The sequence below is a fragment of the Diceros bicornis genome, chromosome 33, assembly GCF_020826845.1.
Source record: "Diceros bicornis minor isolate mBicDic1 chromosome 33, mDicBic1.mat.cur, whole genome shotgun sequence".
Classification (NCBI taxonomy): Eukaryota; Metazoa; Chordata; class Mammalia; order Perissodactyla; family Rhinocerotidae; genus Diceros; species Diceros bicornis.
Genome location: NC_080772.1, coordinates 9638961 through 9666538, shown reverse-complemented (window position 1 = coordinate 9666538; position 27578 = coordinate 9638961). Strand labels below are relative to the sequence as shown.

The window sequence follows — 27578 nt, the reverse complement described above, 5'->3', positions numbered from 1 at the left end:
AGATGCGCTTTTTTCTACTTACTAGAAAAATAATTCAAAGAAAATGAGTTTGAATGCAGGGAACAAATGTCTTAAAACAGAGTTAAGCGCTCTGTGTGCAGGCTGAGGCGGGATTCCTCAGAAGGGCGTGCTGTGGAGCCTGAGCTCTGCACTAGCTCCCAGGGAGAGGCTGCCAGGCCTCCTGCAACAATCCAAGCAAATCGATCCAAGATCCATCGCTAGTCTAGGCTCAGAAACAGGTGGCTGTAACAGTTACAACAAAAACCTTCAGCATATACATGTACTAGTTTTAATCTGTTATATAATTTCTTTTTTCTTTTTTTTGTGAGGAAGTTTAGCCCTGAGCTAACATCTGTTGCCAATCTTCCTCTTTTTACTGCGGAAGACTGGCCCTGGGCTAACATCCGTGCCCATTTGCCTCCACTTTATACAGGATGCCGCCACAGTATGGCTTGACAAGCGGTGCATTGGTCCATGCCCGGGATCCGAACATACGAACCCCGGGGTGTCGAAGCGGAGCGCAAGAACTTAACCACTACACCACAGTGCCGGCCCCTCAGTTATATAATTCTTCATTAAATAAAGGATTAAAAAATCATGAGTAGACTTCGATTGGGACAATTAAACTATCGCAACCTTACTTTAGGACTTCCTAAGCTCTTATGTGAAATACTGGAAAAGACTGATCTCCATATTTCTGGTTGGAAGGAGGAAGACCTTTACAGCATTTCATCCTGTGCTGTAAAATGCAGAGCTGGTCATTTCACCTTCCAGCTTCGAGGCCTATGGCTCTCTATCACCTAAGGTGAAATCTAAATTCCCAAGCATTTTAGATTTAATTACAAGGTACCAAAAGCCTCAAAATGAAAAATAGTGTTCTTTTCTGTTCTCCCGAGATCTAGATCTGCACTAATGAAACGGGAGCCATTAGCAACTAGCCACATGTGGCTACTGAGGACTTGGAAGTGTAGCCTGTAAGTTTAAAACACACACTGGGTATTGAAAACTTAATAAGAGAAGTAAAATATCTCATTAATAATTGTTTATATCCTTTACATGTTGAAATGATAATATTCCATATGGTTAAATATATTATTAAAATTTCACCTGTTTATTTCTACTTTAAATGTAGCTACTAGAAAATTTAAAATTACATTTGTGGCTCATATGGTATTTCTGTTGGACAATGCTGATCTAGATGGTTCTCATTAATATTCTTCAGTATTTCCACTAGGCATCTTGCTTAATTACAGAATGCCTTCCCCATTCAAAGCTGGAGACTTCACCCACTCTTCTCTTGAAGAAAAGAGTTTTGTCTTACGGGTTCTCCAGGAACTCAGCGTCTATTGGGAAGAGTAAGGAACTGCACGTGGGGCTGACACTAACTTGCCTCTCTCCTGCGAGCTCTGCCTCCTAAACCTCTCTCAGATCTACCCCCCCCTGCCCCCCCCAGTCCTCCCTGCTGCACACACATCACTGATCGTGGATGAGGGCTTCCTTCCAGCCTCTCACTTCTGGTCAGGCCTAATGCTTGAGTTAGAGGGCTCTCTCTAAGGGGGGCTCTTCACCTGGAGTCTGTGGGCCACTATGGGGATCATGGACAGAATTCAGGCAGTCTGTGAATGTGCATGGCCAACATAAAACAAAAACAAGCTTCTAGCAGTACCTGTGCTCTGCCACCAAAAGAAATTTAGATGTTTCCAGGTAATTTTCTAGTTGCTGCAGCTTTCTTGACATACCATTTACAGGTATCACTACTTGGAAATTGCAGTAGCTGGCAGACCCTCCGAGAGATTTCACTTCATGTGCTGGTGAAAGGCTCCCACCATGTTCAGGATGCAGCTGGCACTCCTTAGCATGGCACAGGACACTCCGCTTGTCTGACGTTTTATAGACTTAGCATTCTCTTGCCTTTGTGTCTTCTAAACGTTGTTTCCTTTCTTGGAATGTTCCTTGTCCCAATTTGTTAACCTGGAAACTTCCTACTCCTGTATCTCCTCCTCATCACACTGTTTAAAGGGCAACCTTTTCATGGTACACAGTATACCATGTCACACTTCCTAGCTCCTTGAGGGGACAATATAGGTCTTTATCATCTTTATCTTTCACCATCCATTCCAATGTTTCTTAAAGTGTGGTATGTAGCATTCTTTCAGGTAGTCAATGGATTAACATTTTTATATTAATATACAAATATTAAAACGGATAGTGATTTTTCACTTATGGCACTATTTGAAATTCTTTTTCAAATAAATTTTAAGTTTTCAAAAATCAGCTGAGTTAAAAAACTAACAAACTAACAGTACATATTGGCACAGACGTGGCAACATTATGATGGTAGGAGACAGCAGCCTGAAGTTTGGGAAACACTGGCGTGGCTGAGTCTTGCCTCTGCCTGGTTAGGCTGTGACCCTGGCAGGTGAGCGCTTGGGGAGCATTTCATGTTGCCTCTTAGATCCCTCTGCTATTTCCTCCAGAATTCACCGGGGGCCACTTCTGAGTAGCCTGAGATAAGATATTAACATTTGGGAAGATGAGTGAAATGGGTACAAAATTTTTTTGTGCTAGTTTTTCAACCTTTTTATGACAGAAACTATTAAAAAATGAAAAGTTAAAGAATGAGAGCAAATATCACAAGATAATGTACTAATTTTACATCAATAAACCAAAATCTAAGTGAATGTAGATAATTTTCAGGGAATTATAAATTATTAAAAAAAATTATGAAGGCATTAAAAAACCTGAATAAAAAGATACTTTAAGAAACTGCTACCATCAAAATATCTTGCTTAAAAGGTATCAGGCCCAATTTTCCTTGGAGTTCTACCAAGGGTTTAATGAACAGATAAGTGCTAATATTATTTAGGACACAGAAAAAAAATGGAAGACTTTCCAAAGCATTCTGTCAGAAGAGTCTACTCTGATACTAAAACCAGGCAAGGTGCACAAAAACAAACATAAGCAAAACAGAGTAAACTTATCAAGTGCAATCTCATAGTGAACTAAAATAATACATTATGATAAAGCAGGATTCAATGATTAAATGCAGAGATGGTTGAATAATTTGAAATTTTTAAAGTAATTTAGTACTTTATTAGATTAAATAAGAACAAAAAGATTCTAGGTAAGAAAAGTAATATCTTTAATTTTAATGCAAGCTACAATAAAATTTAATAGAAATGCTTCTAACCTTTTGCTGAAAAATGACAAGCAAGGAATGAGTGCCATTATCATAACATTCCTGGAAGTCCTAACCAATGCAATAGCAAAAGAGTAAGAATTAAGAGGCCTCTATATCGGCAAAGAGAAAAACTCATATGTGGATGTCATGAGTGCCTAGTTAGAAAATCAAAGTCAATCAAGTGAAAAGCTATTAGAAGAACTATTAAAAAGAGTTCTGTAAGGTGACTGGATACAAGAAAGAAATTAAAAGCATTATTACATACAAACAATACATCTACTAGAAAATGTAACAACAAAAAAGATCCCATTCAAAATTAAACAAACTAAAATACCAAGCAATAAGCCTGGCACAAAATATGCAAGATTTATACAACTAAAATGATACAACTTCACTGAAAGATATAAAAGACCAGAATAATGGAGGGACATATTAAGTCTTTGGATACGAAGACTCAATGTTGCGAAGATATCTTCCTAAACTGAAAATTAAAAATCCCAAAGGATTTTTAAGATATAACTTGATAAATTCAAGTGCACCTAAAAAAGTAAAAATGCTCAGGAAGAGCCAAGGAAATTTTGAGAGACTAACGATGGGGGAATCCACAACAATCAAAGCATATAATTAGAACTACGGTAATCAACAACACGTGGCACAGGAATGGACAAGCGATCAAGGGAACAGAAAGAATTTCAGAAACAGAATTACACACACACACACACACACACACACACACACACACACAGGTTAGACTGCAAATTAATGAAGAAAGGTTGGGTCATTTAATAGAAAATCATGTAGCGATGAGCTATTCATTGGGGGAAAAATTTAGATGCCTAACACATGCATTTGGGTAATATATATATGAAACGTTGCTCATACCTCACTAGTAATCAAGACATGCAAATTAAAATAACTTGATTGTTTGTTGATCAGTTTGGTCACAATAAGTGAAAATATGCAATGTTTTTGAGGGTGTGGGGAAAACTCACCCCTTTCATGCATAGTTGGTGAGAATATACATCTTTGGAGGGCTACTTGACATGATACCTAAAAATGTCACTTCTAGGAACCTCTTCTACTTAGAAATACATTGTAGCACTATCTGCAATTGCAAAGACTAGGAACCATTTAAATGTTCATAGTTGGGTAATGGCTAAAGAAATTCCCGTAGATTTGTACTATGTGACTAGTAAAAACCATAGTGCAAATGTGTATGTATTGATGTGAAAAAATTTGTAAGATGTATTAAATTAAAATCAAATGTCAAAATAATATAATCCTGCCCCATCCCACTGTGTACACAGCTTTTAATGCACAGGGAAATGTGTTAAAGGATTCACACCAAAGTGTGAATAGTAATGGCCTCTGGGAAGGGAAGGGAAGGGTGGGAGATGGAGGCAGAGAGAAAGGGCTCAACGCAGGGGGTGACAGTGGGGGTGCTCACTTTGTATTCGAGTTGTTAAAACACATACTCATTTTTATAAAAACATCTTTAACAAGTTTTACAATTTAACAAGAAAAGCAGCGCGAGTTGGACCGGAACAGGGCTGTTAGCCTCCTCATCTGTTGGATCCCAAGCAGCTCCAGGGGCTTTACTTGTCACCCATTTCACGTATTTGGCTTCTTGGTAAGATTTTACTTGAACACAGGGGTTGCATAACAGACCAAGGTTCTTTCGAGCACTAACGATCTACAAATGAGTCTCTAAGTCAGTTATCTGCGTGTGATTAGTGGGCAGGACTATTTTAATCTTGGTGAGTTTTCCTGGTCTTGTCTCACAGGTCATGTATGCTCAGGAAGACAAATTAGTTTTTATACTAACAATATACAAATAAGAAAATGTATTGTGGAAAAAATGTATGCATGAAAGGTGAAGTGACAAGAACTAAAAATAATTGGTGATTTTGGAAATCTGCTTTTACCTCTCCACCTCCCACCTCAAGTGGCCAAGTAGTTCCAGGGGCCACATACAGAACTGTTCGTGACCAATGTTGCCGTTTTTTAAAACATGGTGACAAGTTTATGATATATACACTAATGCTCCATGATGAAAAAGTATGAAAACTGAGAACATGACAGATTTTGATGTTGCAAATTAATAAAAAGTTAATTCAATCCTCAATGATCAGCTCAACTGCTACTGTATCAGGGCAATCAGGCACACAGTGTCAAGTTTCCAGAGACGAAAGTGAGCATTGTCTCCACTCTCCAACAAAGCTGCTTTTTATTGAATAATTATTTTTTCCAGTACTTACTGTAAAAATTCCCCCAATTTATTTCAATTTCCCCAGCTCCATCCCAGCCAACACCATGTTTTGTTTAATGTTTAACATGCTCACGTTGTTAAAAGATAAAGGTCCCAGATCCCCCAAAAGCCAGAGTCCTCTGTCTCTTCTCTTTTTACCTACTTGTAAAAATTACTGAACACACTTTTTAGATGAATGAATAAGCAACACATATTCTTCCTCATTTCATTGCCATTTTAATAGAAAAAGAATATAAACTCCTATATTACAAAATATATTTCATATTGTTTTTGCAATGGAAATTTTAAAAATGCTAACTTTATAAAATAATGTTAAAAAGCAAATTCCAGATGGAACAAAGACATGAAAACAAGAAAGTTCTAGAAAAAAGCTTGGATAAATATATTTATATCCTGGGAGTGGAAAAGATCTTTCAAAAGGATGTAAACCCAGAAGAAGCAACAAAGAAAAAAGACTGCTAAGTCTGAGTACATAAAAATTAAAAACTTACGTGTGGCAAAAAAAAAAAAAATCACTTTACAAAATAAGTCTAAAGGCCAACAACCAACTGGAAAAACATATTTGCAACACCTACTAAAGACAAAGGGATGTTCAAGTTACAAAGAATTCATACATATTAATAAGAAAAAGGTAACAATCCAAAAGAAAAATTGATCCAAGACAGGAATAGCCAGTTTAAAAGGGGAAAACTATTTTAAAAAGACCACAATATATGGAAATATGCTCAAATCTCATTCATAATTAAGGAAACACAAACAATCAGATACCATTTTTCTTGCACATGATAGCAAAAATTAAAATGCTTGATGATGGAGAGCTGGGGAGGGTAGAGGGAAACACGCACTCTAATCAGAGCACAGAAGAGTTGATAATTGCAAAATACCCCCAACAGTCCAGTGTCCATCAATAGGGAACTGGTTAAATTAATTATGGTGTATCTAGAAGATGAAATACAAGATGGCCATTAAAAGGAATGAGGTAGATCTGTACGTATGCACTAACGTGGAAAGGTCTTCAAGATATACCAGCAAAAAAGTATATACTTAAAAAAAAAGATACATTAAGTAAAAGAAAAAAGGAAGCGGGTACTGAACAGTGCAATGACGAGGGGGAAAAAGTGTATCACGGTACATTGCAATTCCTTTCTGTCCTCCCAAGGAATTATAAAACACTGATGGCTGTGGTTATCTTCAGACAGATGAAGAAAGGGCAGGGGAAGGCAGTGGGAGATTGTACTTTTCATTTTTTACATTCTGTACTGTTTATGTTTCTACCCTTAAAAGTATAACATTATTTATTTCAGCAGGGGTTAAATGGGTGGATAGACTTTAACTCATTTGCTGTTTTCTTTATATTTCTCTGTATTAAAAAAACACAATAATTGTTTTTTACACACACACACAAAGGTGTTAAACCAAAACATACAAAATTAAAAAAAATACAGCCACATGCACATACATAACACACACATACACTGATGGACGTTAAGCACAGAGGAAAGACTACCTTTTCCATATCAGACACTTACTATCCTAACATAGCTAAAATTATCCCAAGATCTCAAAGGACATCATCAACAGTCATTAATCTCCTGTAAGTTTCAATTTCATATGGTGATAGAAGACAATGGGTACAAAATGTCAGTGAATACAGAAAAGAGATTCCCAGTGTCTCGTCTGAATAATGTTCTGACCACTACATGATCTTTTTGTCTTTATACCACCTCACAGTGATGATTCAGGGGCTGATCTTCGGATCAGGTCCCCAAAATAAGCAGTGATTGTCTTCAGTTTATTATTAAGAAAGTTCTGTTCTATTTCCACTTGCCCTCCAGGCCCAGCTAAGGATGCCACCTAAAAAAGAGAACAGAAGAAAGTCACACATAGATAAGGATGACTTCAAAATCAATCTTTCATCCACATGCTTTATTTAAGTCCTTCAAATAATGAGGCATCTCAAAGGCTCACTATTACTTTCCAGATAGGTATTAATGAATATTTGGCGGCAGAAATACTTTACTCAGACACATCTGATATTATGGGTAAGACCATAGTGCTATGTTATTGTACAGGACCCAATCTTTCCAGTGCCAGAAGCTAAGGAACTCAGAGGAAGAGAAAATGAACAGTATCTTTCCCAAATATCAGGTTTATTTATTAGGATAGAAATTTAAAGAATAACCCCCTTTCCTGAACTTCTGTCCTGTTCACCTTATCTTCTGCATCTTACCCTCTCATTCACTCACCAACATGTACTGAGTTCCTGCTACACGACACTAGGAATACACCAGAGAGCAAGGCAGATATGACCCCACTCTCACGAGAGTTCTGGTCTCTACTACCTACTTTTTCCTTCTCTAATTGGTCTTTTCCTCTTCTCCCAACTTGGGCCGCCTCTTCCACCTGTTGCTCTTTTGTGTGTGTATATTTCTAACCCTCCCCCTTTTTTATTGTGGTAAAATATATTGCTCTTTTTAAGGTCTACTAGAATACAGTGAGCAACCCCTTTATTAGGAAGCTAAAAGCACTACCCCCTCTCCACCTCCACAGAGTTAATATCAAAAAGATGCTTCAAATCAGCAATGCTTTACCCTAAATTCTTACAAAGTTTTGTTTTAGTCCAATATTTTTCCATCCAACCTCTCAGTTCTATTAACTAGCAAATATAGTACCTTCTAACCCATGACTACGTCACCAGAGATCAGTTCATCGGGGCAGCAGTGAGAATGATTAAGGGACAGGGGAATGGAGGGGGAAGTCCCAGGAGACAGAGAACTGGAGACACTGAGTGTTGGAGAAAGCGATACCCAAAGTATCAGGGACCAGTACAAACAACAGGAGACATACATTTTCTGTAATTAATTCTGTAATTGTAATTGGAAAAACTGTAGTTGTCTATTTTGCAAAGAGAGGTCCTGTCGGTCTAGTCTGGTTTGGAGGCTGAGAGATCTACTCTCAGAGGTATTACACATACACCACCAGCATCTGGCAGAAGGTAAGGCATACTGTGCATCACCAATGAGTATGTATTTTAAAGCATTTCAACTTCCTCTTAGAAAAAAAGTTACAGATACAGAAATAGGGAAGAAACAACACATCATTCTACGGTACATTCTTAAGAGAAAAAAAAAGAAACTGTGTCACCAAGGCAGTAACAGTGTCAACATGAACCCCCGCCTGCAAAGGGACACAAAAGAGATGGCTGTGTTTTTATCAAAAGGAATAGATGGCAACAGAAGTCAAACGTCATATTATAATTATTAAAGTAAAAATAGAAATTAAAAATAGCTAAGTAGTCTCAGAGTGGCAATTATTAGGTATAATTGTTTTATTTTCTATCTTGGTATCTTTATGTCAGTCTGATTTTTCACAAGGAAGGGCAAAATGAAGAATTTTGTCTTTAACCAATAAAAGGCATTTTGACTAGTGTCTCTAAAATAGAATTGTTTCACAATAATTTTTCTATGAGTTAAGATATACCTTAAGTGCAGTATTTTTCCTATTTCTTTAGTCACAGACTTATGTAAAGTGAGGTTGGTGAGGGGGCTGGCCCGGTGGCGCTAGCGGTTAAGCGCGCGCACTCTGCTGCAGCGGCCTGGCGTTCGCCAGTTCGGATCCCGGGCGCGCACTGACGCACTGCTTGGAAGCCATGCTGTGGCGGCATCCCATATAAAGTGGAGGAAGATGGGCACAGATGTTAGCCCAGGGCCAGTCTTCCTCAGCAAAAAGAGGAGGATTGGCAGATGTTAGCACAGGGCTGATCTTCCTCACACACACACAAAAATAAATAAAAAAATAAAGTGAGGTTGGCGAGCTGCAGTTTTCTCTGGGGTTGAGGGTGGGGAATTAGCAGGGAGAAAGGAAAGGAGAGAACAAGTCGGATTGAGAGAACCCAAGCAGACCTGAAACAACAGCAAAAAATCTGCTAGGGTTCGTCTAGCAGGAAAAAAAACGAAGTCAGAGGCAAATTTTAATACCAGTTCTACCAATAATTTGCTGCATCAATTTAGAAAGCCATTAAGATAGGCTTTGGTTTTCTAGATCTGAAAAATAGGACTACTACCTGTCTCCCTAAAAAGAGCATTTTGTAAGCCATAAACAGAATTACACTACAACAAATCTCTGGGAACACAGGGTAGTTGCTTTTCTCTCTCTACTTTTTAGAGGGTTGCCTGGACTTGGGTGCTTTGGATAGAAAAAGGAATGAAGATGTGCTTACATAGGAGTTTTCTGAGGTCCATTACAAAATAGTTAATAAATTATTTTATACAACTATTTACTGAGTGCTTATAGTTTTTTGTTCTAGGCAGTGGAGTGTAGCAAAAAAACAAAAACATCTCTACCTTCATGAATCTTACTTATATCCTAACTGGGAGAGTCAGATGATGGACAGATAAAACAAGTATTGCTCCTGATACCGGAGGAAAAGTGAATCTATGTCAAAATATAATGAGAAAACTCATAGCTATTTAGTGTTTAGAAAGAAATTAAAAAAAAAAAACTTAATATGTTACTTTCAAGTGTTCTAATTAAAAATAGTTTCTAACTTTAGCCTTTTTGTACTTTTCCACAACTATATATATTTTAAAAGTTCGAATTCCAGAGTTGGAAAGACTGTAAAGATTATGTAGTCAAGCCAATAAATAATACTTTGCTTCAAGCAAACAATGCCATCAATTTCCAGGTGTCTTTAATTTTTCACTAGCAGGTTTAACTGGCAAAATGTTACTTGGTTCCTTTCCCTTTCTTTCTTTTTTTGTGAGGAAGATCAGCCCTGAGCTAACATCCAAGCCAATCCTCCTCTTTTTGCTGAGGAAGACCAGCCCTAAGCTAACATCTATTGCCAATCCTCCTCCTTTTTTTTCCCCAAAGCCCCAGTAGATAGTTGTATGTCATAGTTGCACATCCTTCTAGTTGCTGTATGTGGGACACTGCCTCAGCATGGCCGGACAAGCGGTGCGTCGGTGCGTGCCGGGATCCGAACCCAGGCCACCAGTAGCGGATCACGTGCACTTAACCGCTAAGCCACGGGGCCGGCCCCTCCTTTCCCTTTCTTAGTTAAAGTTTAATAAATTGAGAGAGAGAAGTAGCAAGAGGGAAGGAGGGGGAGAGAAAAGAAGAGAGAAGGAGGGAGGAAAAGGGGAGGTAGGTAAACATAAAGATTAGCAGCTGTGGTTTACATGCTATGTTTTTGGCATATTACCCAAACATACTACATTTACCAAAAGAAATCCCAATTAGTTTGGACTGGAACTAGAACTAAGGACTGAACCTTCATCAACTAGATTTTATACCAGGTAAGAACTTCCCTTTGGGGTCTGGGAAGGGAGAGACGGGTGAAAATCACAACACAGGTGAGAACTTTAAGTAAAGGGTAAGGCACAGAAGATTTAAGAGTCAAAGAAACATTCAAAACTGTGTTTTTTCCAAAAGAAAACTTATTTAAAGTAAAAATGTATAGTGACTGAATGAAGGAGAGAGAATAACTTCCAAACTGGATCCTAATGGAAAAATATATAACACAGACTAAGGACAGGAACACTTCATTGTAAGAAAGATGCAGAAAAATTAGAGCACTGAGAAAAATGTGCTATTACTACGCTGGAGAAGTGATGATGGCTGCAATATGCAAAAGCTGGCTCAGAAGCAAATCACACCAGGTGAAGAGGAAGAGCATTTTTTATGGGGCCCACAGACCCTTCAATTAGAGAAAGAGCAGCAAACGTCTGAAATACTGGCTGTGATCAGCAACCTCACGTCAAACAGGTAAGTGCCGTACCCACGATTCCTTTTTGCCCTCATGTTTCTTCTGCTACATCCAACTAATGACTACACAGAAATAAAAGTAAGTTGGGTACAAATATTTCTGATGAACAGTTCTCTGGGAGATAAATGAAGAAAGTAATTTTTATCAGTGGAAAACCAGGCAATACTCAAACTTACAGATATGTATTAAAATTAGTTTCATTTCTCTGTATGTGGCAGACAGAAATGAGATTTCTATGCCTAAGTGAATAAATCTTAATTTTTTTGCTGATAGTTTTTCAGATAACTTGAATGCTACCTCAGGCTCTCACAGATATTGTTCCCTCTCTGTTTCTTTCTTTTTTCAAATATTTGCTTGCCGATTAAAACAAAGATGATTTTAAAAAGCCACCACTGTCAACAGGAGCACACAGTGACAGGGAAAAAAATTCTCCGGGGCATCAAAAGCTCACCTACATTGGTCTCTTAGGAGGAGGCTGCCAATCACCAGTTCACTAAGCTTCATCCCTCATCTGTTCTCAGGACCGGATACTGCAAACACGAAGACTGTTCTCAAATTCAACAAGTTACATAAGGCACAACAGACCAGAGAATCGGGAAGCCCCTGGCTATCAGCACAGGACTTGTAGATAGTACCATGTGTGGCATCTTTCTATTTTCTATCTATGTCATTTACTGAAAAATTTGTTCAAAGGAGTGAAGGAAATATAAGCTTAACTTCAGAAGCATTCGTGCCTTCTCAATTTGACTTACAAGGCCAGTGTTCACAGCCCTCTGGAGAATAACATTCGCATTACAAGAACCAACAATACTGCCCTAACTGTCCAGCGCAAACTTGCCGAGGGAAAAGCTAACACGCATTAGAAGCTGATCAACTGCATCCTTAATTGCAATGTATGATCAAGCAGTGGATTTCACTAAGAAGAGAGTTGGTCTAAAAACCTGGGTACTGGGCCGGCCCCGTGGCTTAGTGGTAAAGTGCACGCGATCCGCTACTGGCGGCCCGGGTTCGGATCCCGGGCGTGCACTGACGCACTGCTTCTCCGGCCATGCTGAGGCCGCGTCCCACATACAGCAGCTAGAAGGATGTGCAGCTATGACATACAACTATCTATTGGGGCTTTGGGGGAAAATAAAAGGGAGGAGGATTGGCAATAGATGTTAGCTCAGAGCCGGTCTTCCTCAGCAAAAAGAGGAGGATTGGCATGGATGTTAGCTCAGGGCTGATCGTCCTCACACACACAAAAAGTAACCACCGGGTACCAGTTACTAGAAGAGATAAGAGAGCACCTGCGGCAGACAAAGCTCAGCAGCCAGTGCCTTCCGTCTTGCGGGGCACTTGCTTACCCCTCTGCTGTCTTGCTCACCCATCAGGCGTGGAGCAGAACGATGCAGCAGAAAGTCTTTAAAATTTCCTTTGCTTCTCCTGCCACCTCAACTTCTCCTCACTGCTCCCAATCTCATGGTGGGCTAACTGTAACAAGAGATGAATCTGCTCCTTTTGGTAATGAATACCTTGTCAGCGGAAGACAGCAAGGCCACTGTGAGCCAGAATGACTAGGCAAATCACTCAACTTCCCTACATCACTCATCAATCAAATCAGGCTGACAACCTGACTTGCTCACTCCAGAGCTGTTATGATCCTCCAATGAAACGTGCAGGGCCCTACACACTCCAAGTATGCCATTAAGACAAGAAACATTTAGTAAGCTTCTATGTTGTATATAAATGCAAGGTACTGTCCTTTGAAGGATGAATGTACTTTCAAGGGCTCTGAGTTTTAAAAGCTGGGTATTTTCAGGTTAAGCAGTTTTAGAGTTTACTATTCCTACATGTACCGGAAGTCCAATCCAGTTCTTAGCCCTCTTTCTACTCTCTCCTGCTTTTGGTGTCTACACCTCTTGGGACGACTTTATTGTACTTACCACACGGATATAGTTTTGGCTATATGTGAGTGCTGCCATTAGACCAGATTTCCACCATGGAAATTTCATTTAGAACAATTTGACACAAAGTTCTTATCAATCTCAATACTGATAAGGCCCCAATTTTCCTTTTGTTAAATAAGCAGATACTATAATAGCTTAGTATTCACTTGCAAAGAAATTAGTGCTAAATTTTTATTGTATTCAGCCAAAAACAAACACTAAAAAAGCTAATGAACTGAACTTAATTATATTTAAAATGTTTCTCCAAATAACGATATTACCCAATAGTCTCCATATTTATAAATAGTTTTAAATATTCAAAAGCATGTAACTGTTTTCTTCTACATGGTAAGTTTTAGAAATGTTACCCATAAATAAGTCCTCCCTCCCCCCTAGTAAATTAGAAACATGATGACTGCTATAGGTAGAGACTCTTCCCTCCTAGACACTGTGTCTTGGCCCAATGGGAGCCTCAAGAACTCTGCAGCTAGAAAGAGACCTCTTGATTAAATCTAACAGCTATTTCTATACTTAAAGATACAACTCAAACAATCACAGAATAATTTTTACCTACAGTGTTAGGTCAATTTGTAAATATTTTCCTGCTTTATCAGGAAATAAAATAGGTGGGGTTTCGCCTAATTGTTATCATGATGTCCATCTGGGGGAAGTCACAGAAGGGTGGAGTTATCTACTGGACAAGTGCCAGAAAGTATATGATGCAGGGCCTCACAGTTAAGGTTTTCAACACAATTCTTAGGAACGATGCTCAATGCTGCCCTGCTCTCTGTACAGAAATGTGCTGCCTAATGTTTTGGTTAACTATGGGCCGCATATACAACAGTGGTCCCAGAAGATTAGTACTATAGAGCTTAGGTGTGTAATAGGCTATACCATCTAGGTTTGTGTAAGTACACTCTCTGGTGTTCATGTGACAAAATCGCCTAACGAGGGGCCTGCCCCGTGGCTTAGCGGTTAAGTGCACACGCTCCGCTACTGGCGGCCCGGGTTTGGATCCCGGTGTGCACCGACCGGCCATGCTGAAGCCGCGTCCCACATACAGCAACTAGAAGGATGTGCAACTACGACATGCAACTATCTACTGGGGATTTGGGGAAAAAAAGGAGGAGGATTGGCAATAGATGTTAGCTCAGAGCAGGTCTTCCTTAGCAAAAAGAGGAGGATTAGCATGGATGTTAGCTCAGCGCTGATCTTCCTCACAAAAAAAAAAAAAAAAAAAAGCCTAAAGACACATTGCTCAGAACACATCCTTGTTAAGTGATGCATGACTGTACTGATATAAACATATTATAAGGAAAAGTAACTAAATTAATTTGACCCCAAAAGTATAAACGCTATAGATTTTCTTAGGCTAGACATTTTGAGTTATGAAATCAAACAAGAATGAGGAGGTACTATATCAAATTAACCAGGAGCCACTCCTCTCACCATTCCCATGTCTGCCTAGGAGACAGGACTCTGCCTGCTGGAGATTCCCCCCACAGGGATTTCATACAAAGATGGTGTCTGAAAATTACTCCTGTATAGCTTCCTTGGGGAGACTAACCATTCTGCTCTGCTCAGAGACCTCTATCTGTATTGTATACATTTACTTCTTAAAAAGAGAAGCTTTTCACGTTTGGAAAGCATAGTAGATCCAAAGCTAGTACTGGCTGCAATTCTGTGGCTGTCAGAGGAAAGAGATGAAGCAAGACATAGCAAGACACAGGCATCAAGTAGACAAAATACTTTTACCCTGGGCTCTCTGAATTGAATCTAATCAGTTCCCAAGTTTCTATAGTGATTTCAGAGAGAGAGATGTACCTTCCCTCCAAAGAGCCTATCACAAAAACATTTTCTAAACTATTCAGTTCTTGAGCTTGACGGTAGGAATTTGGATAACAAGGGATACATCGTCTGGAATAGCCCCCAAACAGAAAAAGGGAATAAAAGATGGAGCCAATAGGGGACCTAGAAAAATATTTTACTAGATACAGAAAACAATTAGACTCATCCCCTATATGGAAAGATTACAAGACAAGTTATATTGACATTGAGTCCATAGTCAGTTTAACTACTCTAAATAATATTTATATTTATTGTCCAGAGTACAAATCTCCCTGGATGGGAAATAAACTGTTCTTTATAGACATTCCTATGGTGAAAATGCGGCCTGAGTTTCAAACAGCAGACCCATAAACTTTGGGAACCCAACCCATTTGTAAGTTCAGGCTGTCGTGACATTCTAAATGTTCCTTAACAAAAAAGTCGACTTCTCTGTAACTCTGCTCTCTCTCAATCCTGCAGTACTGTCTCTCATTTTTTAAAATCCTACATATGGATAGATTTTCTTCATTTTAAACAGAAAAGTTGATTACCCACTGTAATTTGATCCAAATTCAATACCAAACAATACAATGTACTGGAAATCTCAAGTTTCCTTTTTGACTTCTATTATTCTTTAGTGTCATTACTCCCTCTAGAGGTAGAAAATGTGAATGAACTACCAACTGTAATTCTAGTAGGTTTTTGAATCAATAAACCATAAACACAAGTTAAAGAAAAAAGTTAACTTTCTCCTCGGGCAAGTGTTAACTGGAAAAAAATTTACTCACTGTAACTTTTACAATAAATAGTGAATTTCCTATTGTCATTCAAGTAACCAAATAAGCCCATCTAATGTTTAATACAAGGATCATATAGTCTCTTATGAGACTAGTATGGAGTATAATATTTACATATGAGAACAGTAGGAATTATAGAATCAATAGGCTCAACCTTATTTGGGAGTCTAGAACGCATATCTGAGTCACACGAGTAGCAGATGTTAGGTTTAATGTCAAATTTGCTATGAAAATGCATGAAGCAAGGGGACAGTGCTTTTTCTTGTAACTGGTACAGCATACAGTATTTAGGAGGCCTAATGTTTAGATGCAATGGCTCATAAATAGATGACAGGTAGCAAGATCTAATTCCATATTTTTCTAACTCATAGAGTAAGACTTCAGGCTTGTTAATTTTATTTACTCCTCGTTTAACCCAGAGAATCTCAACCCTGGTAGCACGTTACAATGACCTGGGGAGTTTTAAAAGATTTATGCTTGGGCTTCATCCCAGAAAATAAATTAGAGAATCTTTCCAGGTGAACCAGGGTATCAGTAGTTTAAAAAAGCTACTCAGCTAAAACTATAAAACTTTACAGGAAAATGTAGGGGAAAATCGGCATGACATTGGATTTGGCAATGATTTGTTGGATATGACATCAAAAGCACAGGCAACACACAGAAAAATAGGTAAGTTGAACTTCATCAAAATTAAAAACTTTTGGGGCGTGCCCGGTGGCGTAGCAGTTAAGTTCACATGCTCCGCTTTGGTGGCCTGGGGTTTGCGGGTTTGGATCCCGGGCACAGACTGATGCACTGCTTGTCAAGCCATGCTGGGGCAGTGTCCCATATAAAGTAGAGGAAGATGGGTATGGATGTTAGCCCAGGGCCAGTCTTCCTCAGCAAAAAAAGGAGGACTGGTGACAGATGTTAGCTCAGGGCTAATCTTCCTCACACACACACAAAAAAAAAAAAAAAAAAACTTGTGCAGCAAAAGACACTATCAAGAGAGTAAAAAGGCAACCCATGGAATGAGAAAAAACACTGGCAAAACATATACCTGATAAGGATTAATATCCAGCATACATGCACACGAAAAGATAGTCAACATCACTAGTCATTAGGGAAATGCAAATCAAAACTACAATAAGATACCATTTCATATTCATTAGGATGGCCATTATCAAACAACAACAACAACAACAAACAAAACAACAAGTATTAGCGAGAATGGGAATAACCCTTATGAACTGCTGGTGGGAATACAAAAGAGTGCAGCTGCTGTGGAGAACAGTATGGTGATTCCTCAAAAACTAAACATAGAATTACCATATGATCCAGCAATTCCACTTCAGGGTATATACCCAAAAGAACTGGAAGCAAGGACTTGAATAGATATCTGTACACCCATGTTCACAACAGCATTATTAACAACAGCCAGAAGGTGTAACAACCCAAAATGTCTGTGATGAATGAATGGATAAACAAACTGTGGTACACACATACAACTGAATATTATTCAGCCTTAAAAAGGAAAGAAATTCTGATACATGCTGAAACATGGAAGTAGCTTTAGGAGACTATGCTAAGTGAAATAACCTAGACACAAAAGGACAAATACTGTATGATTCCACTGATATGAGGTACCTAGAGTATCAAATTTATAGAGACAAAAAGTAGAACGGTGGTTGCAAGGGGCAGGTGGTGGGGGTAATGGGGAGTTAGGGTTTAATGGGTACAGAGTTTTAGTTTGGGAAGATGAAAAAGTTCTGAGATGGATGGTGGTGATGGTTGCACAACAATGTGAATGTACTTAATGCCACTGAACTGTATGCTTAAAAATGATTTATCGTAAATTCTGTTATGTATTTTACCACAATTAAAAAAAAAAGCCACTCAGGCAACTCTAACTTGTAGCCAGAGCTGAGAACCAGTGATCCAAAGACCAAGCAGAGAAGCCGAGGATGGGAAAGCATAACAAATTAACACGAAAATACGTTCAGTAACAAGTGAGTGTATCTGGTTTCCGACAGGAGAAAGAGAAAAATCTATAATCTGAGATGTGTTTATAAATTAAATTCTATCATTTCACAAATATTAAAGTGGTCTGTTCTTTCCTCTGGAGAAAACATTATCTTTTCATATTGGTCCTCTTCAAAATCTTAGTAACATTCACATTCTTTCTGTAATAACTTTATAATAGGATCTTCTACATAACAGATACGAGACTTTATTGAGGGTTTATGGGCTAGAAGTATGTGATATATGCTTTATCCACTAATTTCATTTATTCCTCAAAGCCACCACCAGAAAGCTAATAAGTGGCAGGGTTGATACTAAACTCAGGTCTGTCTGCCTCTTACTATCTCTTTTTCTTAGCCCATTACCTCGACATTATCCACATATTCATGTCACCGATGTTCTTGCTACCTTCTCCTTAACTCCTCCAACCAACTCTTCTCTAACTTTAAAGTCCAGTTTACATGCTATCATCCAGAGACTTTCCTGAAGTCATCCACCAGAAAGCCAGAGCATTTAATGTCCACCTTTCTTATGAGAAGGCTGCATTATTATAATAATTTATGTAGCTATCTTGTAATCCCTAGGAAGATGCTGAGCTAGCATGACTGCTGCCTCCGTTAAGATAGCTCTGGAGACATTACAGAGGGAAACCACCAAACAAAAGAAACCTATAGACACACCTGGGATGGTCTGAATGTGTGTGCGTATGCAGGACGGAGGTAGTGACCCCTGGCCTGGGGCAGGAGGCACGTGCTTATGGGGAAGATAAAACAGGAGGAAGGAGAACAAGAAATGTGAAATTCTGCTCTCGCTCCTCCCTGCCCTTTGCCTTTGCCTTGTAGGAACAGTGCAGGCCACCTCACTTGCACAAACTGAGAACTCTGGTCTATGCTCAGGAGTAAAGTCAGGGCAGTCTAAAAAGTTCTGCTGTGAGAAGCTGCGAGAAACAGGTGGGACCCAATCTCTGGCAGCTGCCTTCCCACTTCTCTCTCTCCAAACTCCAGAGCTGATGAATTACACTCTAAGATTAGAGTACAGCCTTTAAATGCTGCTTCTGCCTGGCCCCTCCCCAAAGGAGGGGGAGCTATAACGAGATGGTGTCTTGTGATAAGTAACCACAGTCTTATGTGCCTGGGTTAACAACCCCAGAGCTTACCTGCCTTTATCCCTTGAGGTTATCATTGGGGCTGACAGGCTTCCACAGCGGTTCTCAACCAAGCTACAAATCAGAACAACCCAGGGAGCTTTAAGAAACAGGGGCTTGGATGGTCCCAGTTTTTCAAGTGTCCCCAGTGATTCTAAAGTGCAGCGAGAGCTGACACTCACCAGATCCTGGCCTGTCCTTTATCCTTTGGCATTATTGGACAATAGCCAACACTCACTAAGACAAGACATTTGAGGATCGTAGGTATTTCATAGAAGAAAAACAAAGTAGATCATAAATTACATCAAATGCAGAAAGGACAGAACTGATTAAGAATTTAAACTTCTTATAATAGTAAGATTGGAGTGCAAAAGAAGAAAAACAATGCAGAAATACTAAGTATAAAGAATATAACAGCTGAACTAAAAAACAAAATAGATAGGATTGATAATGAATGTACATACCCGAGGAATGAATGAGCTGGAAGACTAGATTGAGGTAATCTCCCAGAAGGAAAAAGGAGGAGACAAAACACCAGAAAATATACTTTTGGAAGACTAACAACCACATAATAGATGTCCCAGAAAAAGGAAAAATGATGGTGAGGAGAACAAAGCTGAACAAATAATGGAGATAATTTCTCCAGAATAAGGTGAAAAAGCTCAGAATAAGGTCAGCTCTTAGAGTATCAAAAAAAAGAAAAGAAAAACCCACACCTAGGAACATGGCATTAAAATTTAGAATATGAAAGACAAAAGATTTTCAACAGAATGCAAAGCACAAAGCAGATATATAATAAGTGTTTGTAAAAAAATCAAAAAAAGCATGAAATAAAGACATCATCAGATCTTTATGAGGCAGTTATTATACCAGATCCAATTCCACTAGGGAAAAAATAACATGATTAAAATAAGCGTTTATGGTGAGAATGGAATAAGGACATGAATGTTAGATGCATGAATGTTAGTCAAGTGTCCTATACCCCGAGACTATTGATTGAAATTCATCTTGGCCAAAGTAAGGTCCTATCCGTCTGTATATTTCTATTTAGGCTACTATTTCAGGAATACCTAAAATGTCTATTCTCAAGGTAGGTTTTAGTAAAGACAAATCTTGGCTAGTTTAGGTGTGTGCATCTGAAACACTACACACGCGATCATCCTTTCAGGACTTATAATTAAAAGCCCAGAGCGCTACTTATGTTTATGTATGTCAGGAGCTGTGGAGACCAAGAGGATGAAACAGGCATGGATTTAACTGCCAAATACTTCCAGTTTTCTAATAACAGTCAAAACCAGGGACTTCTCATAAACACGTTCTCAATTAAAGAAATACCCTGTATCTCTTTCTGCCCATTCTTTGTAACAGTTATGCCAGAGGCTCAGAGAAGTTCTTTGGCAATGGCTTACCTGGTCAATGTCAGCATTTCTTGGAAGAAAATAAACAATATTATTAGTGATCTTCTGGGAAAGTCTGAAAATTTCAAAGGTGGACAGCATTAAGGAAAAAGTAACAAAAGCAGCAGTTAATTTCTGATCAGAGAAATGTTCTTTACTTATTATAGCATAACCCAAATGTATTTTGATATGTAATAATAAGGCACACATTTAAATCCTCTAATGGAATCTAAAAGAGAATTAAGTAGGAGATTTTGTAATTCAGCAGCATGCTGTCCCTGATAGGTCAGAAATTAGAAGTTAAACTTTTTTATTCAATTATCCTAGTGGTAGGCAACCAAGAGTGAGAAATACACACGCTTTCTCTTTCTGCCATTTCCTATAGACGAGTAACTCTGTCCATTGTAGTCTACATTCTAAATTTTAATTAGCAATTTAGAAACACATTTCCTGTTAGTCAAAGAGATGATTCCTCTGTGGAGTAGAGACAAAAAAAAAAAGGGATAAATAATAAATAAACGCTATTCTTTATGAAATAAAGGTTTGCTTCAGTATCTTGAAGAGTAACAGGAAAAATCTGAAGATATACAGAGAATTTTCACAAGTCACTGTGAGTTGAAAAGTTAAGGGATAAGCACCCAGACTTTAGGGACACATCATGAGGAAATTCCCAATTTCCAGACAATAACTCCACACAATTAATGCTTTCTGGTTCTTGTTCTGTAATGGTAACATTGGATAGCAACCAAAGGAAATATGACCTTACATTTGCCATAACTTTTGGAGATCACTAGCTAATTTTTACATACTTGCTTTTTATGGAAAACAAACTGGAATCTATCAAGCGCTATTAGCTAATATCGCTCCTTTTCACTAACTTCTTTCTCTCTCTTAAACACACACACGTGCACCCACACACCCCTTTCTCTCCACAACCACTGTTTGAGTAAACTCTTAGGCCTTTCAAAGGATATCCATCAGGAGACATCATTGTCCTAATGTCAAAAGTTTCTGCAGTAGCGTAGTCGGGCCCTCCCCAAGGGGGGCTGAGGAACACAACATCAGCCTTTAAATGAGAAGCCAGCAGCAGGAAATCTCCACAGATGAACTCTATCTTGTCTGCTATCCCATAAACTTCTGCATTATTGCGAGCAAGATCAATCTTAACAGGATCAATATCAATGGCAATCACTAAAAATGGGAACAGGAAAGATGAGTAAATGATACTGATTATTAGTTACATAGAACAGTTCACCTTCTGAACAGTCTGTTTATTTTCTGTACAAGGACCTTTTTTAAAGACTAAGGGAGATTTGGCCACATGTGCCAGAGAGAGAGAATTTAATTAAAAATTTTAATCTAAATTAGAATGTTTCTCTTGTGTTGTACCAAGAAAATGTGAGTGAAGGACCTGGTTTTCAGAGTTGACTCACTGAAACAGCTTTACCAAAGCAAGTCGCACTAGCTGCCACCAAGTATCTAACGAAAGCCAAACACGTGGTCGGCCCTGGGCTCCATGCAGGGTACAGCCTGCAGAGCAAACACGCGGGAAAGTCACCCACTGCCCGTACAGCCTATAAATGCTAAGATTTCAGAAAAGACCAATTTCCTCAAAATGAGGCAACCTCCGAAGGAAGATAAATTTGACAACTTCTACAGAAAACCAAAATAAAACACATTTTGACAAACCTGTATAGCCACCTTATGAAGAAGAAATGCAAAAACATCTGCTGATGATGTTTAATGAGACATTTTAGGTAGAAGGAATAGACAATGTTATGTTTTCACCAAATGGGCTTTCATTTAATTTATTGAAATTTCATAATTAGCAATGCAAACATGAGTTAATTTTAGCTCACTCATGTCTTGCAGTAAATTACTCAAGTGCACCTCTATGTGCACCAGTGTATTCATGGCAATATTTTATATTTGGAAGGGCTAAGTGGAACCCTGATGCATAAACCATGGCTGTCAAGGAAACAAAGCTGTTTTCCAGAAAACGCTGGTTTCAAAATTTGTTAACACTTTGAGAAATAATGTGTTAAATAAATCACTAGAACAATGAATACAAGCATCAATTATATGTTGCAAAATCATGCATTTCCAACGCCATTTTTTGTGTTCTAAATAAACTAACATTCATATTTATAAGAGGAAGGATGAAAATGTCCTTTTCAGCTGCTCAATCTGCTACATTTATAGCACCGAGACAGAGGGAAAGATACGCTGACAATACCAAAAAGTCAATGGAAAAAATGACTTTCAACATCAAATATATTCAGTTAATCCTCATGTTTTCATCTGCACTTCTCTTGGAGGCTGACTTTGTTTTTAGGTCTCACAGAATGCAAGCACTCAATCCATCACATAAATGAAACGCTGACAAACGCTGGATGATACTATACAGAACCGTACCGTCTGATAATAGCAGCCACTAGCCACATGTGGCTATTACCCTTAAATTGATTAAAATTAAATAACAGTAAGAATTTAAATCCTCATTCACACCGCCACATTCAAATGCTCAATAGCCACATGTGGCTAGTGGCTACCACACTGGAGAGTGCAGATACAGAACATTACCATCATCACAGAAAGTTCTACTGGATAGCATTGAGGCAGAACTACTGGAATACATAGAAAGGGAAAAAAAATCTTTAATAGCAGCAAAATGCAAAACTTTGTGGATTCTCTAACCATTCAGTTGGTTATATGTGCAGACAGCAACCGCATGGAAATAAGTCTGGCACAAAGGGCTCATGTCAACTATACACAATGCCATTTTCTCATATATGTATGTCTACATGCATGTGTGTGTGTGTATATATATACACATAGAGTTAAGGAATAATTGATTATATGCATATGTGTGTATATAAACACACACACACACACTACTTTGTTTTTAATTCCCTACCATAATGTAGTCAGCTCAACCACACTAGGGGTAGCATATCTAACTAACATTAGCGGACCTGTGAGCTACCACCTCTGGTTTGGGGAGCAGGTCACTGGACACCACTATGCTGAACACGCTTGAGGGCTCCTGAGCTTCGAGTTCCATATGATGCAAGGACAGAAGCCAGGTTATGACAGCACCAGGGAGGCATGGTGTTTGCTGTGTGCCTCCTTTTCTTCCCAGAGGCTGGCCATCTGTAAGCCTGAGTGATTAAAAGATCCCGAGTGGCTGTGATGGGAGCTAGGTCTGTGAGAACAGGGCATAAGCAGTCTCCCTTTAGCTCCACATTAGACATCTTCCTTTACCAAATGTGTACTAAGCTACAGGGTAACAGACCTATATTCGAAGAAATATCAATCTACAATATGGACTGTTTCCATAATATTTTGAAAAAATTTCCAAATCTATTTGCTGCTTTATCTGAGGGCAGATATTTTAATTGTCATGTTACAATACAATGCCAAAATGAAGACAAATTTTACAACTTTTGAGGAAAAATCATTTTCATGTAATAAAAATTGATTTGAGCTCATAGGAATGGCTCATTTGGCAAAGGCAGAGTAGAACTTTAAGAGTAAATAGAGATTCAGAGAAAATAATTACTATTCCAGTAAATATGAAAATAGCTTTCATCGAGGCTACCACATAAAGTTAGCAAATGTCATACCCTGGAGTGTAGGAGAGTTTGAATAAGGGCCACAGGTCACCAGCGTTGGTCTAAAATCAATGTTAAGTTTCACTTTATCATTTTCTAGCTTCCGTACTATGCTTTTCAGAATCATACGCTTTCCTAGTTAACATTAACAACTTGATATAAATTAATGAGACAACTGAAATTTATTAAAATGGAAGCTATATGTATAATATAAAGACAATGGGAAAAAAAAGCATCTTCAGAGTATGACTTAATTGATGTCTCTAAAATATCACATTATATACCACACTTTAAAAAGAAAGAACAGGGATATCAGATTCAGAAAAAACTGAGTAACGGCCCTGGCTTCACAGCTCAGCTATGTCAATTTGGGCAGACCATTCAATGTTGTACAGCCTTCTTTCCCCAGGGAAACAGCACATATACCACCTACTCGGCACAGTGCCTGACAGATATATAGTAACAGAGGTTTTCTTTCTGGTGATTCCAAAGTCTAACAACCACAAGGATGATCTAATATTTAAAAGATGTTTAGTGTCTCAGAATGTTGAAGCTGAAAGGTATCACAGAGGTTATTTCAATTTAACATCTCCTTTAAATTAAGGTTAACTGATGTCCCAAGTCATAAAGGTAGTGAGTGGCAAAGCTGGGACCCTGTCTACTCTTCTTGTCTTCTCAACGTTAGGCTCCCATTTTAATATTTTAAGGTTTACATAATGTTATAATCTTGGCTCCACCAAGCTGTGCCTGTGTAATCCTGGGCAAGTTACTTCATCTCTTTCTCTCTCAGTTTATCTGTGAAACGTAGATAGTAAAAGATGCACTTCACAAGACTGTAGACTAAATACATACATATGAAGCGATTATACCAGTGTATGCTTCATATATGCTAGCTATTATAATTTTAAATATATGGCATTAAATTATTAATTATATATTAAAACTCAGCAAAGATCAGCTGAAGCAAAATGAAACATTTACTGAATAAATTGAAAATAAATTACTTTTCTTCCATTGATGGCTAATTACCTCTCTTTCCTGTTAAGGCAAACTGAATGGTATTTCCTCCAACTCCACAAAACGCATCTACTACAGTCTCGCACTTGAAGGACTGACTGACCCGGCCAGCAATGTGCTCAGCGATCTTCTCAGGTGTAACTGAAAACCAGCCCTCTGTGAAGGAAGAGTACGGCTGTTAAGATGTTCAATTTCAAGAAGCCAACCCAAGCATAAACACAGCAAATATTACTATATATTATATACTTAAAAAAAAAAACTTAGTTTCTCTTTTAGAAAACTTATAAAGTACCTAGTTTTAAAGAAAAGTTCTACAAAGCTTCTTATAAAAAGTAGTACCATTGCCATTCCCAATTTCCACAGAAGCAATGACTTCAATTGTTGCCTGATTCCTTTGTAATATACTTCCAATAACTGAATGCAATTCCGATTTTTCTGTTTGAAGTATTAACTATTGACTATATACTACGGAAAATGGGAAGTTAGCTATTCTAATTGGCCAATTCCCCAAACTCCACAGAGTTTCCCAATTATTTCATTCCCAACGGGGAAGCAATGATCTCGATTTGTACCAGACATTTTGGAAAAGTTTGCACATTTCTAAAGGGTCAGGAAAAGCAAAGAGCTGAAAGCAAAAGGCTGCAGAGCAGCAAGAACAGCAGAATCCTCATCACTTTCAGAAACGAGGTCCCATGCCCACTCCAGAGGAAAGAGGATACTGCCCTCCTTCTTTCCCAAGAGAAGAAACTTACATTTTTTGGAAAGGTATTTCTCTGAATAAAAGGATGTACCAATTTTCTTGTTGCCTTTCCTTACCAAAACTTTAAACGGCTCCTCATTGCTGGAAGAATAAAAATATAAACTCCTTTCATAGAGTTAAAAGCTTTTACCTAGTCTTACCTCTCCTAACAAATTTCTATGTACTTTCCTCAAAGTACATTTTGTAAATAATTTTATGAGGTTCATAGAACCCCTGAAATTTTACCACAGATCAAGACTTCCTGATTCTGACAGTTAATAAATATTTAGGTAGCCCCAATATGAAAATAAGCATCAATTTGTTGAACTAAGTAAGCTGTTCAAGGTCACAGCAGGAAAATGAGAGAGAATTCAACATTTCCAGTGTTAATTCATTAAATTACATCTTTCTGCACTAGGTATTTCTTCATCAGATATTCTGTTTAATAACCTATCAATTCCTTTTGCTATCTACCCTAAGATGCTACAAATACAGATTAGACCTGAGTCTGAAGTTTTAAAATCACATATATACCCAAATTGAGAGACACTCTAGAAAATAACTGGCTGTTGTTCGTTGGAAAATGTCAGTCATGTGGGGTTGGCCCGGTGGCGTAGAGGTTAGGTGTGCACGCTCCGCTTTGGTGGCCTGGGGTTCACAGGTTCAGATCCCAGGCACGGACCTATGCACAGCTTGTCAGGCCATGCTGTGGCGGTGTCCCATATAAAGTAGAGGAGGATGGGCACAGATGTTAGCCCAGGGCCAAGAAAAAAACAGGAGGGCTGGCATCAGATGTTAGCTCAGGGCTGATCTTCCTCACCAAAAAAATAAATAAAAAAAATAAAAAATGAAAATGTCAGTCATGAAAGACAAAGAAGGTTGAGCAACTATTCTAGATTTAAGGAAACAAAAGAAACATGAAAACTAAATGTGATACATATCTTATACTAGAAGAAAAAAAATGCTATAAAGGACACGATTACAATAATTGATGAAACTAGAGCACAGACTGTAGATTATAATATTGTAACAATGTTAAATTTATAATTTTACCATTGTTACATAAAAATATCCTTGTTCATAGAAAATACACACTAAAGTATTAAGGAGTAGGGGCAACTGGATCAGGAAAACAGACACACACGTATACACACAGAGAGAATGATAAAGCAAATGTGGCAAAATGCTAAAATAGCTGCACCTGGGTAAAGGGATGTGAAAATTTTCCCCACATTCTTGCAACTTTTAAGTTTGAAATTATTTCGAAATAAAGTAAAAATTACATATATACTTTACCTCTGTCCAATTTAATCCCATCATCAAAACGGGAGAAGAGCCTGTATCTCTGGGCCCAGTATTTTGCCAGCTCAGGAACAGCAGCTATCTCAGGAGGCAGACCAATTGCCTTTTTGTTTTTGTTTTTCTTCTTCTTCTTCTTTTTAATTTCAGCTACAATAAAAGAATATAAAGAATATAGCTGCTCACTATGAAAACAGGAAATCATAGGTGAATTCATCTAAAAGCGCAGCCACACCAAATAATTATTTGGGATTATGTTCCAGAACACATATACAATACCACATCTGGAGAAGCAGGAGCGCACAGTGGAAACAGCACTGACTTTCGATGACAGCCTCTAGTTTGCTACTTATTGGCTCCCTTAGCTTGGAAAAGTAGCCCAGGCTCTCTAAGCTCCAATTTTTCATTCCTCAAAACGAATGAATGAATGAGTAGTATTTTACACACTTACTTCACAGGATTGTTAGGAGATATGTAGAGGTACTATTATGGGTATAAAAGTTATTACTTCTGTTAGATAAGACACTGCTTTAGTTGGTGAATTACAGAAATCCAAACATTTCCCTTCCCTTCTTTAAAATAAAAACCTCCCAAGGAC

At 38.3% G+C, this 27578-nt stretch overlaps 1 protein-coding gene and 1 long non-coding RNA gene across 4 annotated transcripts in view; one reads left to right on the top strand and one right to left on the bottom strand.

The window, feature by feature from the left end:
• Positions 1 to 5650: 5650 nt before the first annotated feature.
• The window catches only part of TGS1 (trimethylguanosine synthase 1), a 43029-nt gene continuing 21101 nt past the window's right edge, over positions 5651 to 27578 (bottom strand). Inside the window, exons 9-13 of one of the 2 annotated variants that reach the window (XM_058528717.1) lie at positions 26978 to 27130; positions 24955 to 25098; positions 21286 to 21502; positions 20324 to 20402; positions 5651 to 7304 (exon numbers count right to left, since the gene is read on the bottom strand). In XM_058528717.1, coding sequence (XP_058384700.1) covers positions 7176 to 7304; positions 20324 to 20402; positions 21286 to 21502; positions 24955 to 25098; positions 26978 to 27130 — 722 coding nt within the window. In that variant the 3' untranslated portion in view covers positions 5651 to 7175. Of the gene's footprint in view, positions 7305 to 11477; positions 11748 to 20323; positions 20403 to 21285; positions 21503 to 24954; positions 25099 to 26977; positions 27131 to 27578 lie in introns of those variants that run through there. The other variant, XM_058528718.1, reaches the window with a different exon arrangement.
• LOC131396488 (uncharacterized) lies at positions 11157 to 17735 on the top strand. 2 transcript variants are annotated; one of them, XR_009216573.1, is made up of 3 exons: positions 11157 to 11216; positions 16348 to 16438; positions 17666 to 17735. It is a non-coding gene; the product is annotated as an uncharacterized LOC131396488 (long non-coding RNA). The 2 variants fall into 2 exon arrangements; XR_009216572.1 differs by having other exon boundaries at positions 17641 to 17722.